General features: G+C 39.5%; 1 protein-coding gene across 1 annotated transcript; it reads left to right on the top strand.

Moving 5' to 3' along the window:
- The first annotated feature begins 9526 nt into the window (after window positions 1-9526).
- Window positions 9527-15892, top strand: LOC109880331 (nectin-4-like). Its single transcript, XM_020472541.2, has 12 exons — window positions 9527-9632; window positions 10232-10567; window positions 11142-11438; window positions 11906-11941; window positions 12113-12215; window positions 12320-12394; window positions 12589-12618; window positions 12719-12763; window positions 12906-12944; window positions 13082-13144; window positions 13334-13369; window positions 13639-15892. Exons 1-12 carry the CDS (start codon window positions 9578-9580, stop codon window positions 13664-13666), a joined length of 1143 nt encoding a protein of 380 aa, XP_020328130.2. The 5' UTR covers window positions 9527-9577; the 3' UTR covers window positions 13667-15892.
- The last annotated feature ends 812 nt before the right edge of the window (window positions 15893-16704 follow it).

Consider the following 16704-nt stretch of genomic DNA (forward strand, 5'->3'; position numbering starts at 1 on the left):
CAAGACCAATTCTCTTCAATGCTTTTCAATTAGGAATTTAGGAATTAGGAATCAATTTGGAATTAGAATTGGAATTTGGTATCTGGTATTAAAATGGAAGTGACCTCACAATGACCCTGCTGAGGAGGAAGTTTCTCCATGTGCTACATTTACAAATGACTGCTTTTTGATTCATGATCAGTCAGTTATTAACATGAAGGCTTCATAATTCATTAAGATCATGTGTTGTGTTTTTATTATTACGTAAATCCTTCAAAAATCACAAAAAATTATGTTATCTGAGGAAGATGATCTCATAGTACAAAACGTAGAAGATCTCCTAAGCCTGTGTTGCCACAGACCTTATTTTCAGCCTTTATCGAAAGACCTTACAAAAAGTCCATACATTTTCCAATCGTCTTTTCCCAATGAACAATGGCAGAGTTAGTGCCTACAAAAATACACCATTAGTATTGCTCTCTATAAGTAGGCTATACAATTCCCCCCCAAAATACATTGATTATTATAAATGTAGGGTCTATAGGCTAACCCTGCATGAGCGCTGTAAAACTACAGGATCAATCCCGTTTCAACCTCTCTCTAAAATTATATTTAGGCGACCCCTAGTGGCACTTGTGTGTGTTTTTGGTTGGTCTCTTTGAGTTGCAGAAGAATCAAAGACAATTCACTCTTGAAGAATTGCCAGCAGCAGATTTGACACGTTGTATAACAAGCGATGTCACAACATACATTACAGCATTGTTTAAACATTTTATTTGGAAAAGTTGAAAACAAACACACACAACAACAAAGGACATCACAACATTGAGTATCTTACAGCATTTGATTTATAAAAATTGAAGAAATAAAACAACACGCACACAAAAACACACACCATGAAAGTAGTCGACATTATGACATTTTGTAGACTATAATATCACAACACTTGATTTATAAAAAAAAGTGAAGTATAAAACCACAAACAATTCTAGTGTGGATTTATCATGTTTCATCATTAATCAACTACAAAATATATTTACATACAGACTGTATTTAGATATACAATAACCAGCAGGCCTATGTGTGTCAGCCATTCAGTCCACTATTCAGTACCCACAATGCCTATGGATAGAAACCGATGTGTGTGAGGCAGTATGGTAGTCCCTCAGTTCTCGTCACTCTCTAAAAGTTTCCTAAGAAAGATACAACAGAATGGCATAGATATTTATTCTGACTGCATCTTTATCATTATTTATGATTATTTCAGCTCACCTTCTACATTGCAGGTCATTTGGTCTCTCAGGAGATATTCTGTATAAAAGAAGGCCATTTAAATATTGATTGAATGGAGTATCCTATATTAGTGACAGTCAGTGCCGTTTTTAGGTGACATAAATGGTTGCTTAGGGCCCCCAGCCACTAGGGGGCCCTAAAAGCCACTACATTTTTGTTAATTGACGCTAAAAGATTTTGTAACATTCTCCATATTGTCTGTTTCACGCTTTCTATCAGGCTAATCAAATAAAGTTGTAAAAATACTCACATTTGTGACAGAACTTGGTTTGAAAGGGATCAAAACAGACAATGTAGCCACAAGAAACACACACCACAGAAACACATTTCCGAGTTTCATTCCCAAATGTCTTGCTCAATGAGAGAGATTACAGAAACATTAAGAGACTATGAAAGTAGGTAAACCTACTTCTTAGTCATCCTACGCTTGATTGTTGAGCTGATTGTGACCAGAAAAATCAAACATTTCGTTGTTGTTGTTATAATTATTATTTATCTTAAAAAGCTTTTAAAAGTGTTGAAGAGATACTCACATGTGTGATGGACTGGAGGTTGGTGTGAAACTGAAATAAATCAAAATAAACAATGTAATGACAAGAACCACATCATCGTATTCATTATTCTTTTATTATAATGATTTAATCATGAAGAATGTGTTTTAACCTGTATAGCGCATATTCTCAAAATGTAATTGTGTTCTTTCAAATAGGTATCCATCATGATCCCTTAAATGTTCTCTAGAATGAGCATCTTACTGTTTGGATGTTGGTGGTGTCTTTAAGGGAGTTCTGATGATTTCAGGGTCAGGAACTGGGGGTTTTCTACATCAGATAAGAGATCAACTAGTAAACAACTGGCAGTCAAATCACATTCAATTCAGAGTAACTGTTCAGTTTCAAGGTAATAGTTTTTCTCTCTACCTGGAAGAGATGTCTTTTCTCCTCTTTTGCTGCCATATTAAACAGAATACAGCAATGAGACACATTAAACACAACACTGCACCCATCACTCCACCAACCACTGTACCTGTGAATGAGAGAGATGTCAAGAGAAGACAGAGGTCAACTTCCCAGGTACACTACACCAAAGCCTCATACATGTAAATATGGCTCTGCACCACACCTGAAAGTTGAATAGGAAAAGAGCCAGTCAATAGGTTGATTATGACCTGTCAATATTAGAATAACAACCACTTACCACTGATCCTGTCATCAGAGACCTGAGATTGACCTAGCACAGAAATACACAGGAAGTACTTCATCATGAACACAGACAGTATTTCATCATAAACACAGGCAGTACTTCATCATGAGCACAGGCACTACTTCATCATGAGCACAGGCACTACTTCATCATGAGCACAGGCAGTAATTCATCATGAGCACAGGCAGTAATTCATCATGAACACAGGCAGTACTTCATCATGAACACAGGCAGTACTTCATCATGAACACAGGCAGTACTTCATCATAAGCACATGTAGCAGATGTGAAATGGCTAGCCAGTTAGCGGTGGTGCGCGCTAATAGCATTTCAATCGGTGACGTCACTCGCTTTGAGACCTTGAAGTAGTGGTTCCCCTTGCTCTGCAAGGGCCGTGGCTTTTGTGGAGATTTTTTCTAGAATTTTTGCAACCTTTAAATTAAATCAAATCAACCTCTGACAACTACACTGTAAAAAGAATAATAATAATAATAAAGTTGTCCCAACTCAAGATCTTTAAGTAACTAGTCCAAGTTGGCAAAACCTTTGTTCCAATTTAACTTGACAAGTTGGGTTCAAGTTCAGTCAAGTATTGTCTCAGTTTGAGACAAGCATGTTAATGTTGTACATAGAGTCCCCCTTGACTCCTTTCCAGTTTCAGTTATTATCCAATTAATTGACTGGACAGTTTTTTTTCTGTCCTGAAAACAAATCCACTTTTTTACTATAGCTATATACTGAAATATATATTTTAATTGTAAACTACAATAATGTAATCTAAAATACATCTTGCAGAGCGGCACATTGGGAAATATGTTAATAAGACACATGCATTTTGAGCCAACACAGAATTTTAAGCTGAGAGTTTCAGCAAACTACATGTTTCTTATTCATCTCAATTTGAGCAGAAATCATTGGCTTAGTGAAGTATTCCATGTCAGCTCAAAAATCCTCCAAATTCAAATGTCCAGGAAACTGGACTTTTTCTAAGTTGCATGTTTTACAGTATAGAACAGGAAGATGCTGATGTTTGTATACTGATGGTTACTGGACCGGCTATTCACCAGTTCAATAATGTTCAAAATATAATACCTTTCTTTGAATTAATTGTATTCCTTTAAGGACTATCTGCAGTTACAACTGATGTATAATGAACCTATACATTTAGTGTAGTTATCCACATCTCATAATGAAACGCAAGTCTGAAATTGATAATACTGTATAACTTACATTTAAGACCTCATATTTACAATGATGGCAGTGCGTTAACTGCATTATTCAGGTGGAGAAGGACAGATTTTTACCTTGTAGCTCGGGGAGTCGCTCTAGCAACCGTTGGGTTACTGGCCCAACGCTCTAACCACTAGGCTACCTGCCGCCCCATGTGGGTGGTTGAAAGATGAACTGAGGTCCACACTCTAGTCCAGTTGGTTGTGGTAATGCACCTTAAAATTGGTAGCCAACCGCCATATGAAGTGCAAAGAAGAAGAAGAAGAAGCCTAAAGGAGGAGGGATTACTAGAAACACACTCGGTTTCCCCTTTTATCTGTGGATTAATTGTCGGAGTAGAGGACCTTGTGCATTTCAGGTAAAATAACAACCCAATGTTTATAATCCAGGACAAATTAGTTTGCAACAGCAAGCTAACTAGCTAAATTGCCATAAATGCTTAATGCTTTTCGACCTGTCCCCAAATTAATATAGTTGGTTCAGAGTTCGTTTTGATATTTCAACCTGCGTGTCCTGATCACTTCTGGTGTGGGTGGACAAAATCAACGTGTGCGCGAGCAATCTGGTCAGCATGTAAGACTTCCGCTGTCTGGAGTTCCCTGCCTGGTTCGGTTGGGTAGTCTCTGCCAGAGCCCTTTACACTGTCTGCCATAGAGCTCCTACCTGGCCCTGCTCTAGGGATCAAGCCAGCTCCTGCCAATGGAGCCCAGAGCGCTCCCTCCTTCGAGTCTCAGACTGTGCCAGCCACAGAGACTGTTTCCTCTGACAACTCTGCCTCTAGTACAGATACCCTGCTGGTAGCCCCAACAGCCTTTGATAGTCAGTTGCTGGAGACCTGTTGGACCATATAGTAGGACCTGTCTGCCAGCCTTTACCTGCCACTGTGTCCTGCCCTTAGTTATTAGCCAGGTCATGTTGCCAGGCCTTTAGGTGCCCCTGTCTTTAGCTCCCCAAAGGGTCAGGTGTCCCTGCTGCCCTATTAGCTAAGCAGTTTCCTGTCAGCTGACACCTTAGTAGTTTGGACTATTTCCTGCTGTTGGAACAAAGCAGCGTTCCATCAGTGACATTCACCTCTCTCCCAGGAGGACATTCTCACCACAGTGTGCTCCTGATGGGCTAAGTGTTCCTGCCTGGCTGCTACGGACAGCAGCTCCTCTACTCAACTAGAGCAGAGAAACCTTTACATCATTTAAGTAAGGGACTAGAGTTTATTTGTTATTAGTGGTTATGCCTAGCCAGGACCTCTGTTGATGAGGTGGCTTGATGGGGTGGCTAGACAGCCCTAGACATCTGTTCTCATGTTTGGGAAAGATATGTAAGTAAGAGTTAAGTAAGCATTAAGATAGTAAAGTTATGTTTTGAGCATTTCTTAGGAGTGAATTCACGGGCAGCTGTACAAAAGGCTGTGAAATATTTGTAGTTAATCATATCAGTAATGTTAGTTCTTCATATCAGAGCTATAGCTCTGCCCACCGGTGAAATGGAGCAGAGCATGCTGGGAGATCTCCCGCTCAGAGAAGAAGATCATCTCGAGAGAAGAAGTGAAGTGAGAGAAAGTTTCAGTCATCCTTGTCTTTTCCCACCAGTTAGCTTTTATTGTGTTAGTCAAGGCCAGTGTGCGCCCTTGTTGATATATAAGCGCCACGGTTAGATCCGCACCAGAGCAGATATTGTGCTCAACCAACACCATGCTCTGTAGTTTCTGAGAAACAACAAATCATTTGGTCAATTCAGAGATCTTTGTGGGGAATAGTGAGTCTGTACAGTGAACCATAAAGGTTTAATGCAAAAGCTGCCAATGGGCTTACAGTCACTGTGGAACATATTGTAGTTTGAGTAAAATGTTTGAATTTGCAACGAACCTTCACAAGGAATATCTGCAAATAGATTGTTTTTGCCAAAATTGTCCACATACATATTATTTAAGTAATTTAAAGCTTGGTCACAAATGGGTCTTCCAAATGGACAATAACCCCAAGCATACTTCCAAAGTTGTGGCAAAATGGCTTAAGGACAAAGTATTGGAGTGGCCATCACAAAGCCCTGACCTCAACCCTATATAAAATTTGTTGACAGAACTGAAAAAGTGTGTGTGTGAGCAAGTAGCCCTACAAACCTGACTCAGTTACACCAGCTCTGTCAGGAGGAATGGGCCAAAATTCACCCAACTTATTGTGGGAAGCCTGTGGAAGGCTACCCAAAATGTTTGACCCAAGTTAACCCAAGTTGACCCAAGTGTATGTAAACTTCCGACCCACTGGGAATGTGATGAAAGAAATAAAAGCTGAAATAAATCTCTCTATTATTCTGACATTTCACATTCTTAAAATAAAGTGGTGATCCTAACTGACCTAAAACAGAATTTTTACTTGGATTAAATGTCAGGAATTGTGAAAAACTTAGTTTTTTTTTTCTGAGGTCTTTGCTGATTTCTTTTGAGTTTCCCATGATGTCAAGCAAAGAGGCACTGAGTTTGAAGGTAGGCCTTGAAATACATCCACAGGTGCACCTCCAATTGTCTCAAATGATGTCAATTAGCCTTCTAAAGCCATGACATCATTTTCTGGAATTTTCCAAGCTGTTTAAATGCACAGTCAAATTAGTGTATGTAAACTTCTGACCAACTGGAATTGTGAAACGGTGAAATAATTGTTGGAAAAATTTCTTGTCATGTACAAAGTAGATGTCCTAACCGACTTTCCAAAACTATAGTTTGTTAACAAGAAATTTGTGGAATGGTTAAACGAGTTTTAATGACTCCAACCTAAGTGTATGTAAACTTCTGACTTCAACTGTAGATCCTAAGGTTAATTTACAGGACATAGCATGAACAAAGAGGCCTAGAAACCTAGGAAATACAGGATAAAATTACCAAGGTATTAAATTCCATTTATAATATCTAAAGGTGTAAACTTTCAACCCAAAACCAACCACCATTGTGCAATCAAACAACACCACGTTACAGTAACCTAAACACTCCCAGGCCCAATCTCCACAGGGTGTCACAGTATTTAAAGGCTTGTGTGGGGGATGAGACCTATGTAAATAAGCCAGAATTCCAGGGAGGACAATAGAACCTCTTTGCGGTTCAGATAGAAGGTACCGCAGAGATAATACATCCATGTAGATAGTATCAGAGTTTTCCTCCGTGAACAAGTTTCAGATGGATACCGTAGTATTATTCTGTCACATTCAATAGTCAGTCCTCTGGAAACTGGAGATGTATCCACTCAGTCAATTAGGCCTACTCCGAAACCCACAGCAACACATTCTTCTATGGACCAGTTTATGCCAAACTCTATGTCTGTAGAAAAACAAGGCCAAGTTGATATTGCATTGACTAAAATGATTGTCACCGATTTCCAGCCATTGTCGATCGTGGAGGACAGAGGTTTTAGAAATGATTATGTTATATAATTGTTATTATAGCAATAGTCTAAATCCAATGTACACCATTCCAAGCAGAAAAACGCTTTCAAAATCACTGATTCCACAACTGAACGAGAGCACACAGGCTTCAGTGCGGGAAAGATTCCAAAAAGCTACTGCAGTTTGCCTTACCACTGACTGCTGGACATCAAGGGTAACCACTCCTAACCACTGACTGCTGGACATCAAGGGTAACCACTCCTAACCACTGACTGCTGGACATCAAGGGTAACCACTTCTTACATGTCACTTCATTGAAGATTTCTCGATGTCTAGCTGTCTTCTGGACTGCTTTGAGTTCAGCGACAGACACACCTCAGAGAACTTGGCAGAGGAACTGTTGAGAGTGACCAGAGAATGGCAAGTAGATGGAAAAGTGGTCTGTTTTGTTAGCGACAATGCAGCTAACATAACCAAAGCCATGAAAATGTTTAAATGGACCCATCATTCATGTCTTGCCCACACAATCAACCTGATTGTAAGAGATGCTCTGAAGGTGATGAAGCCCACTGTGGACAAAGTGAAAGCAGCTGTGGAATACTTCCACAGGAGCACTGCAGGTGCTGAAAAACTAAAGTCTACACAACACCAGATGGGGATGCCTGAGCTGAGGCCTAAACAAGGTTGCACTACAAGGTGGAATTCAACATTTTATATGTTGAAGCAGGTTTCTTGAGTCAAAGGATGCCATCATCTCTACCCTGGCCACATCTGTTCTCTCTGGACTCAGTGTTTGCTCTTGCAAAGGTGTTTTATGTCGTCCGCTGGCGCCATGTGCTTGTTCCACTTTTTAATCGGATTTGACACCATAGTGACGCAGCTTTTGTTCACCATAACTTATTTAATCTGTAGTCTAATAAACTGCATGCTTTATCATGATGTTGTGAACATTTTTTACTCGATATGTAGGCTACTTTACTCACATAATCAGGTTGGATGGAAACCTGGTTAATGTCGAGCCATTTTGAGGATGCTGGAATTGTATTTTGGATGAACATGCGCAGGCCTACAGGAGACTTTTGAAGTAGCCCAATCAGATTAAAGCATTGTGAATGGTTATGTTTCTGCCACATATAAAAGTTAATACATTTTAAAGTAAATTATAAATATATAGGCTATATTGAAGCAATTGTTTCTCTGTACGCAAAGAATAGCTGCTCTTATTGTAGGGGATTGTAGAGGAGGCACACTGTAAGGCGTTACTGTAATTTCAACAGTAAAACACTGTAGAATGTACAGCAAAATACCTTAAATATATTTTACAGAATTCATTATGTTGCATTGTGGAAAAGACTCTATGGGCGGGAAAGAGTCTGGTGCATGAACATATTTTAAGGCGTCTTTTGTAAGAGGCTATAATTGTTGTACCTGTGAGTGAGAATGCTGTATGCCCAAATAATAGTGTAATATACTGTATTTTAGGAATTCTACAAACCTTGTCTTGAAACTCTCGATAACCTACCTATTGCTGCCAGTAATTTACTGTACTTCAGAATACAGTACTATACCGCAAAAACCTTTTGAACACTAGTGAGTGCATGGTATTGTTGCTTCTGACTTATTAACATATTTTGTGGTGTGTCTTGTAAGAGGATATATTTGTTGCACCCATTAGTGAGAATTCTGTACGAATTTAACTAATATGTGGGAATGGTTCCCAAAAATGTAATTTATATAGGGGACAGATCAGAGTGGCAGCAAAACCTTTAACGGTTGATGTCCTATTGATCTGTTTCACCCTGGCAGTTTAGAAGTCTTTGTTAAAGCAGAAAGTGCAAGGGATATAAACACCAAATATCTACGCTGTAATATATAATTAAATATTCACTATAGCAATTATTGAGTTGTTTTCAATACAAATAAAAACGAAAGTACTGTATTGCTGTTTTGCTATATATTTAATGCAGTATACTGTAAATTGTGGTTCATTTTGGGAAAATATTGTGGGAGGGGAAAGCATCGCTTGCTCATTAAGGGCTAGGTTGTTATAGCACTGTTTCCAGTAAAATCACCATTTTAAAATCAGTGTGGGTTGTTATAGCTCTGTTTACAGTAAAATCACCTGTTAAAATCAGGGGTAGGTTGTTATAGTTCTGTTTACAGTAACATCACCATTTAAAATCAGAGGTAGATTGTTATAGCTCTGCCAGGCTCACTTGGCGACGTGTGTGTAATATTTCAGCTCCTATCTATGTTATGTCCTGAGAAGAGTTCCTTTAACCACCTCAACTTAAACAGGTTAAACAATAGTTCTGACACTGGCTTACACTATGGAAGAAAAACTTGCACCAGCCGAGTTTACTTTCACTTTTATTGTATGGGAGGGGCTTCTGCAAAAAAAGGTCCATATCTGATAGGTTCATTCAAACCCATGTGGGTTGGACACAGTAAAGAGGAAAATTCAAAATCTCAAGTGACTTCATAAGAGAACTCACATTTCCACCATGTCTCCTGCACTCTACAACTACCTGTTTATTCTACTGATAATCCTACCTAAAGGTGAGAGAATCCGTTTTATGCATGATATACTGCATTTGTCAGCTTTTTATTGACAAAATATTGCTGATACTGTTGTTTTTCATAGGAGATGTGCTTTACTGTTCAAATCTGTTTATTTCACAACACTAGATTCATAATTGAATTTATTTTTTTACTTTTCAGATACATTAAAAGCTATACAGATACATTTAATTATAGTAGTGTAGTGTAGTGAAATGCATGCATGTATAGTGTAGGGAAATTCCCTGTATTAACTGTACAGTGTAGTGAAAGTCCCTGTATAAACTATGGTTTAATCAGTGAACAAAGTAAGGGGATTGATCTATAGCCATAGTTCCTTATATTCACTGATGTCCACACATTCTGTAGTTTGTTACTTTAACAATTCAACACATGAACCCATACTGCAATCAGTTTACAGGTGCCTTCATTCATAACTTCCTAACGTCCTCCCGCCTAGATTGGACTTCCCCTACCTCCGTACTCATCCTTCTGACCATTATGAGTACAACACCACAATATTGTACTCTTTATACTGTATTGTATCCCATTAATGCAGTACTGTAAGTACTAAGTAGTGTGTAACTGTCTTCGTGCAGGGCTCTCTCATCTGGTGAGAACACAGCAGGTTGTCACAGCAACCCTGGGAGAAGATGCAGACTTAAACTGTGAGCTCATGAAACCCAAAGACGTGCGTCAAGTCACATGGCAAAAAGTGACAGCTGGGGAGAATGAAAATTTGGCCTCCTACAGCAAACACGGTCCCAATGTCAACCTACGTTTTAAGGGGAAAGTGGAGTTTGAAGACGAGGGACTGCAGAACTGCTCTATCATCATCAGAGGAGTGTCAAGAGGAGACGAGTCCTGCTACAAGTGTCTGTTTAACACCTTTCCAGAGGGAGCTATTAGTGGAACCACCTGCCTCAAAGTCAATGGTAAAATCTGATAACATAATGTACTGTAAATGATTGCCCCAGAAAAACTTGTTTTCAATTTCAGGGAGACATTTTATCAGATCATACATCCATACAAAATGGAATCAAATCAAATGTTATTGGTCACATACACATTTTTAGCAGATGCTATTGAGAGTGTAGTGAAATGCTTGTGTTCCTCACTCCAACAGTGCAGTAATATCTAACAATTCACAACAATACACAAGTCTAAAAGTAAAAGAATGGAATTAAGAAATATATAAATATTAGGATGAGCAATGTCGGAGTGGTATTGACTAAAATGCAGTATATACATGAAATAAGTAAAGCAGTATGTAAACATTATTAAAGTGACTAGTGTTCCATTATTAAAGTGGCCAGTGATTCCATGTCTATGTACAGTATATAGGGCAGCAGCCTCTGATGAGGAGTGGTTGAGTAACCGGGTGGTAGCTGGATAGTGATGGCGAATAATTTAGTAAATCATGTAAATGGAATAATTTAGTAAAATATGTAAATGAATACATAATAGTATTTACATTCACTGTGAACTGTGTTTGTTGTTGTTCTATAGAGCTGTATGGACCCTCACTCCTCATCACACAAACCAACAACAGTCACACCACTCTGTCCTGTTCTGCTACTGGACGACCTGTTCCTATAGTAACCTGGGATGACATCATGATAGAACATTCCACCATGGTTGATGTCACCCATCCCAATGGAACTGTCACTGTGACAACTACTGCAACAGTGGTAGTGTCCAGTCTAACTGACAAAAAGGTTAGGTGTGTTGCTTCACTATCCTTTGGTGGTTCCATCAAGGTGGTTTCAGAGGTGATTCCAGCTAGTGATCAAGCTTCATTTGCAGGTGAGAAATGGTTAGGATTAATAGCACCATCTTTTTAAAATGTCAATATATGAACTAGGCAAGTCAGTTAAGAACACATTCTTATTTACAATGACAAACAGTGAGTTAACTGCCTTGTTCAGGTGCAGAATGACAGATTTGTACCTTGTCAGGTCGGGGATTTGAGCTAGTAACCTTTTGGTTACTAGCCCACCGCTCTAACCACTAGGCTACCTGCTACCCTGAACATGACATGATCAGGATGATGTCATGATGATGTAGTGCCTGTGGTCATGATAAAGTACTGCCTGTGTTCACAATGAAGTACTAGCTGTGTTCATGATGAAGTACTGCCTGTGTTCATGATGAAGTACTTCCTGTGTTGATGATGAAGTAGTGCCTGTGTTCATGATGAAGTACTGCCTGTGTTCATGATGAAGTACTGTCTGTGTTCATGATGAAGTACTTCCTGTGTATTTCTGTGCTAGGTCAATCTCAGGTCTCTGATGATGACAGGATCAGTGGTAAGTGGTTGTTATTCTAATAATGACAGGTCATAATCAACCTATTGACTGGCTCTTTTCCTATTCAACTTTCAGGTGTGGTGCAGAGCCATATTTACATGTATGAGGCTTTGGTGTAGTGTACCTGGGAAGTTGATGTCTGTATTCTCTTGACATCTCTCTCATTCACAGGTACAGTGGTTGGTGCAGTGATGGGTGCAGTGTTGTGTTTAATGTGTCTCATCTCTGTATTCTGTGTAATATGGCGGCAAAATAGAAAAGATACCTCTTCCAGGTAGAGATACATTTTAAAAATCCTTAACTTAAAACAGTTACTATGAATTAAATATGTGATTTAGCTGCTTTCAGTTGACTTACCAGTTGATCTCTGATGTGCAGGGAAAAAAACATACCGGACCCTGAAAACAGCAAGACTCCTCTAAAGACACAACAGAACAGATCACCATCCAAACAGTAAGTCCCTAAAGAACATTTAAGGGATTGTGATTGATACCTATTTGAAAGAAAACATGAAACATGACAATTACATGTTCTGAGAATATTTGCTATACAGGTTAAAACACATTCTTCATGATTAAATATTTGCAATAAAATAATGAATACGATGTGGTTCTTGTCATTACATTGTTTATTTTGATTTATTTCAGTTTCACACCATCCTCCAGTCCATCACACATGTGAGTATCCCTACCACCTGGATAGATTAAAACACTTGTATTTGAAATAGCTTTTAAGATAAATAATACTGATAACAAAAAAGTATATTTATTTTTTCAGGTCACACTCAACCAACTCGTCAACCAAGCGTAGGATGAATAAGAAGTAGGCTTACTTAATATCTCAGTCTCTGATTGTCTTCTATATTTATCTCTCTCATTGAGCAAACTTTGGAATCATGTCTGTGGTCATAGAGTGGTCATGTTAACATCAGTCAATGACGTTAAAAACAAATTGTTCTTGTCAGTACATCTTTCAGGGACACACCAAACTCCAGTCCATCAATGTGAGTATTTTTACAACTTTATTTGGTTATCCCGATAGAAAGCTTGAAACAGACGATAGAGAATGTTACAAAAGCTTTGTATAAATTACAATGACCCAAAAATAAAACAGAACTCAAAAATTGCCTTTTTGTTTCAGGATAAAATCCCTCAGCTCGTCAGACAAGCGTATGATGCATCAAGCTCAGGAGGCTGTAAAAAGGTAGGTTTACACCTTCAGTCACTCTGCTGTAGTCTCTCTTGAGGAAGCAGCTCTGAAATGATGTACTGTTGAGGTGGTCATAGAGAAGTCATGTTCTCCTTATCATGCACTCAGCTGCATGTGAGTATCTCTGTTGCTCATCATGTTACATTTGTCAAAACAAACCACATTTCTGTTCTCTTTTTACAGTATCTCCATTCAAGAATCAGATGATGGTGTAACAAGGTGAGCTCAAATCATTCTAATTCAAAGATAGCACCAGAGGTCACATGAAATAAAATTAAGATGATCTTCTATTTATTATCTCTTATCTCCTACATTAAGCTAAGACTAATTGGCAGTTAAACATTTGGTCCCACAATGGCTGTCACATTTTGTCATTTCATCTTATTTCTGTAGGCTGTTTGTACAGAAGAAACACTCTTCCTCACAATGACCTGTGTATTTATCCATTTGAAATATTGCCATTTTGTTTGCTCTTTTTTCTCTCTCAGAAACCTTCTAGAAGATGACGACTACTGAGTGACTGTCACGAACCGGCTCAAAGCCTGTAACAAAGGGAGACAACGTGGAGATAAGGAGTAACAAAATATATATTTATTAACTAAAGCAACTAAGGAAAATATACAATGGTGTGTGTAATCAGTAATCAGTAGTGTAAGTGAATGTTTTGCATGCATGAATGTGATAATGCAGGGTGTTGAAAGGTGCCAAAGCAAACAAACAAAAGGCCACCAAGAACCACAACACAATATACAAAGGTGTCTGCATGGAGAGAGTCTCTTCCATGAATGTGGAAGAGGTATATTTATCCTGGGAGACACATGGCCCAGGTGTTTCCCATGAAGCTGACGACCCTCCCAACTCCACCCACATCCTAATAAGGAAACAAGAACAAAGACAGAATACGGCAGACAGAGTGGGAGGGTCGTCACATTCCCCCCCATAAAACCGGGGACCAACAAGGACCCCGGAACATCATACCAGCCTCTGCGTCCCAAATTGACACAGCCTCTGCGTCCCAAATTGATGAGGGGTTATGTGTTCACACCTCCACCTGCACCAACCAACCTCCTCAGACCTCAGCAACCTTTGCGCATAGGAAGCAATATTTAAGAGGAAAGAAGAACACAAGACCAGGAGGGAACAGACAGGAAAGATAGAACATGACAACCCGAAACAATGGTCAGTCACGTAAACATTCAGAAACATGGCACAAAAGACCAACAGCTACAAACTCCAACGAAAAGAACACCAGGGTCCTTCTTAATTTTTACAACCCCCAACGATTCATAGTCACTTCCAACAATTCATAGTCACTTCCAACAATTCATAGTCACTTCCAACAATTCATAGTCACTTCCAACAATTCATAGTCACTTCCAACAATTCATAGTCACTTCCAACGAAACAGAATTTCACTAATTTCAATCATTTAACCTTGTAGTGTTCAGCGATCTTCAACAGCTGTTCTTTAGTACATAATTCTAACAGGTCCTCTGATGGAAAGCGAATGAACTTGTATACATGAGACACCATAGTCATAAGTAAATAATCTCAACCCCTCTGCTGAGCACATCAGACCACAACCAGAGAAATGACAATCACCCTGAGCACCACAGAAGAGAGATGAGATACGGAGCTTCCCCAAAACCTACAATAACTCAACCCTAGTCTTCGTGCAGATTTGCGGTGGGTATTTACGCACTGTAGCCCGCTGGCAAGGAAATAGAACTCCCCAGCATGCTGGCAAATTCCACCAAGCCACGGATGTGCCCCCGAGACAACTGCTCAGTCCACAGACACTACACAAAAATAAACATTTAACCATGTCCAAAATTGAAACACGTCGCTAAGCCTAACAGGGGAAAAAGGCTATAGCTCCGGGTAGCAAGTTCCACTACCCCTACACAAATCTCCTACCAAGGTACACAGCCGATGTACTCACCTGCTCAGACTGACTTCCCAACAGAAAGTAGAACAAGAGTTTCCAGGCTAGGCAGGGCCTGGAAACTAACCATTATCCCTCTCCAACGCAGCACACAAACCAAACAACAAAGGCAACCAATAGTGGGCCGATCAAACTCAATATGCAAACCAAACACTTACCTCCACGGTCTCCCAAACCAATAGTTCAAAGATCCCGGATGAGCCCCCACTTGTCACGAACCGGCTCAAAGCCCGTAACAAAGGGAGACAACGTGGAGATAAGGAGTAACAAAATATATATTTATTAACTAAAGCAACTAAGGAAAATATACAATGGTGTGTGTAATCAGTAATCAGTAGTGTAAGTGAATGTTTTGCATGCATGAATGTGATAATGCAGGGTGTTGAAAGGTGCCAAAGCAAACAAACAAAAGGCCACCAAGAACCACAACACAATCTACAAAGGTGTCTGCATGGAGAGAGTCTCTTCCATGAATGTGGAAGAGGTATATTTATCCTGGGAGACACATGGCCCAGGTGTTTCCCATGAAGCTGACGACCCTCCCAACTCCACCCACCGGCATCCTAATAAGGAAACAAGAACAAAGACAGAATACGGCAGACAGAGTGGGAGGGTCGTCACAGTGACTCTCATCACATTGCCACACACACCAAATCACTATTGACTAATCTGGTTAATATGATAATTTTTTACTCAAAACTGTCTCTCTCACTTTCTTTACGTAAGCCATACCTTAATAGGGTTATTTACTGTCTGTGCCATATTCACATTAGTCACAGCTGCTGTTAGAAGTGTTCTTATAAGGTTGTTTTATCGATTTGTTTTATGTTTTTGTTGTCTCCGTGTCTGTTTTTCAGTGTTTAGATACATGAACGTTTCTGCTCTTCTTGTAGTATTTATTTTGCACTTCTCCAAACCTCCCTGTGATTCCAAAACAACCAATAAAACATTCATTCATTGTAAAAAGAAAAAAAAACAATGTAGCCTATTGTGTGAAAATATTTTAAACTGTCATGTCAATCTCATGGATTGTCAGTCCTTGGTTTGCATCTGTAGCTGTGTTGATGATTTTGAGAGTGGTTATTCTCCAGCTCCATCCCTCAGTTTGTGGCTGGGCTTGTTGGGCTAAAATTCAAACTTCCAGAATGTGGCACCATCTACTGTGTACTTATTAAACACACCAGAAATAAGAGTGAGAGTAGAACAGTAGAGTTCTCACCTCTTACATTAAGCAAGATTACTGGGACTGGCTCAGTGCATAACCTATAGACTATAAAGGCCAATTTAATATTGATCCGAACATGTGTTCCGGAGGCTCTGTTCTGAGGGTGAGGCGCAATTGTAGTGCCTCCCGGTGCTTGCGGAGGCAAAATCAAGCTCTGTCAAGCAATGCTGTGCGCCTCCAAAATGTTGTCACAATTCGGAGGGCTCGGTATAGCTCGGCATTGACATGATTGGTTGACGTTAGGTGGGGGCGGTACATCCTGTATAAACACAAACGCACTGCCTTGACAACAAACATGGATAACTTTGACGACAGGCTATCAGAACAAGTGCACAAATAAAAAACATATGTATGATACCTTGTGTTGGGATTTCAAAGACCCGA

This window comes from Oncorhynchus kisutch, unplaced genomic scaffold, assembly GCF_002021735.2.
Source record: "Oncorhynchus kisutch isolate 150728-3 unplaced genomic scaffold, Okis_V2 scaffold1742, whole genome shotgun sequence".
Taxonomy (NCBI): Eukaryota; Metazoa; Chordata; class Actinopteri; order Salmoniformes; family Salmonidae; genus Oncorhynchus; species Oncorhynchus kisutch.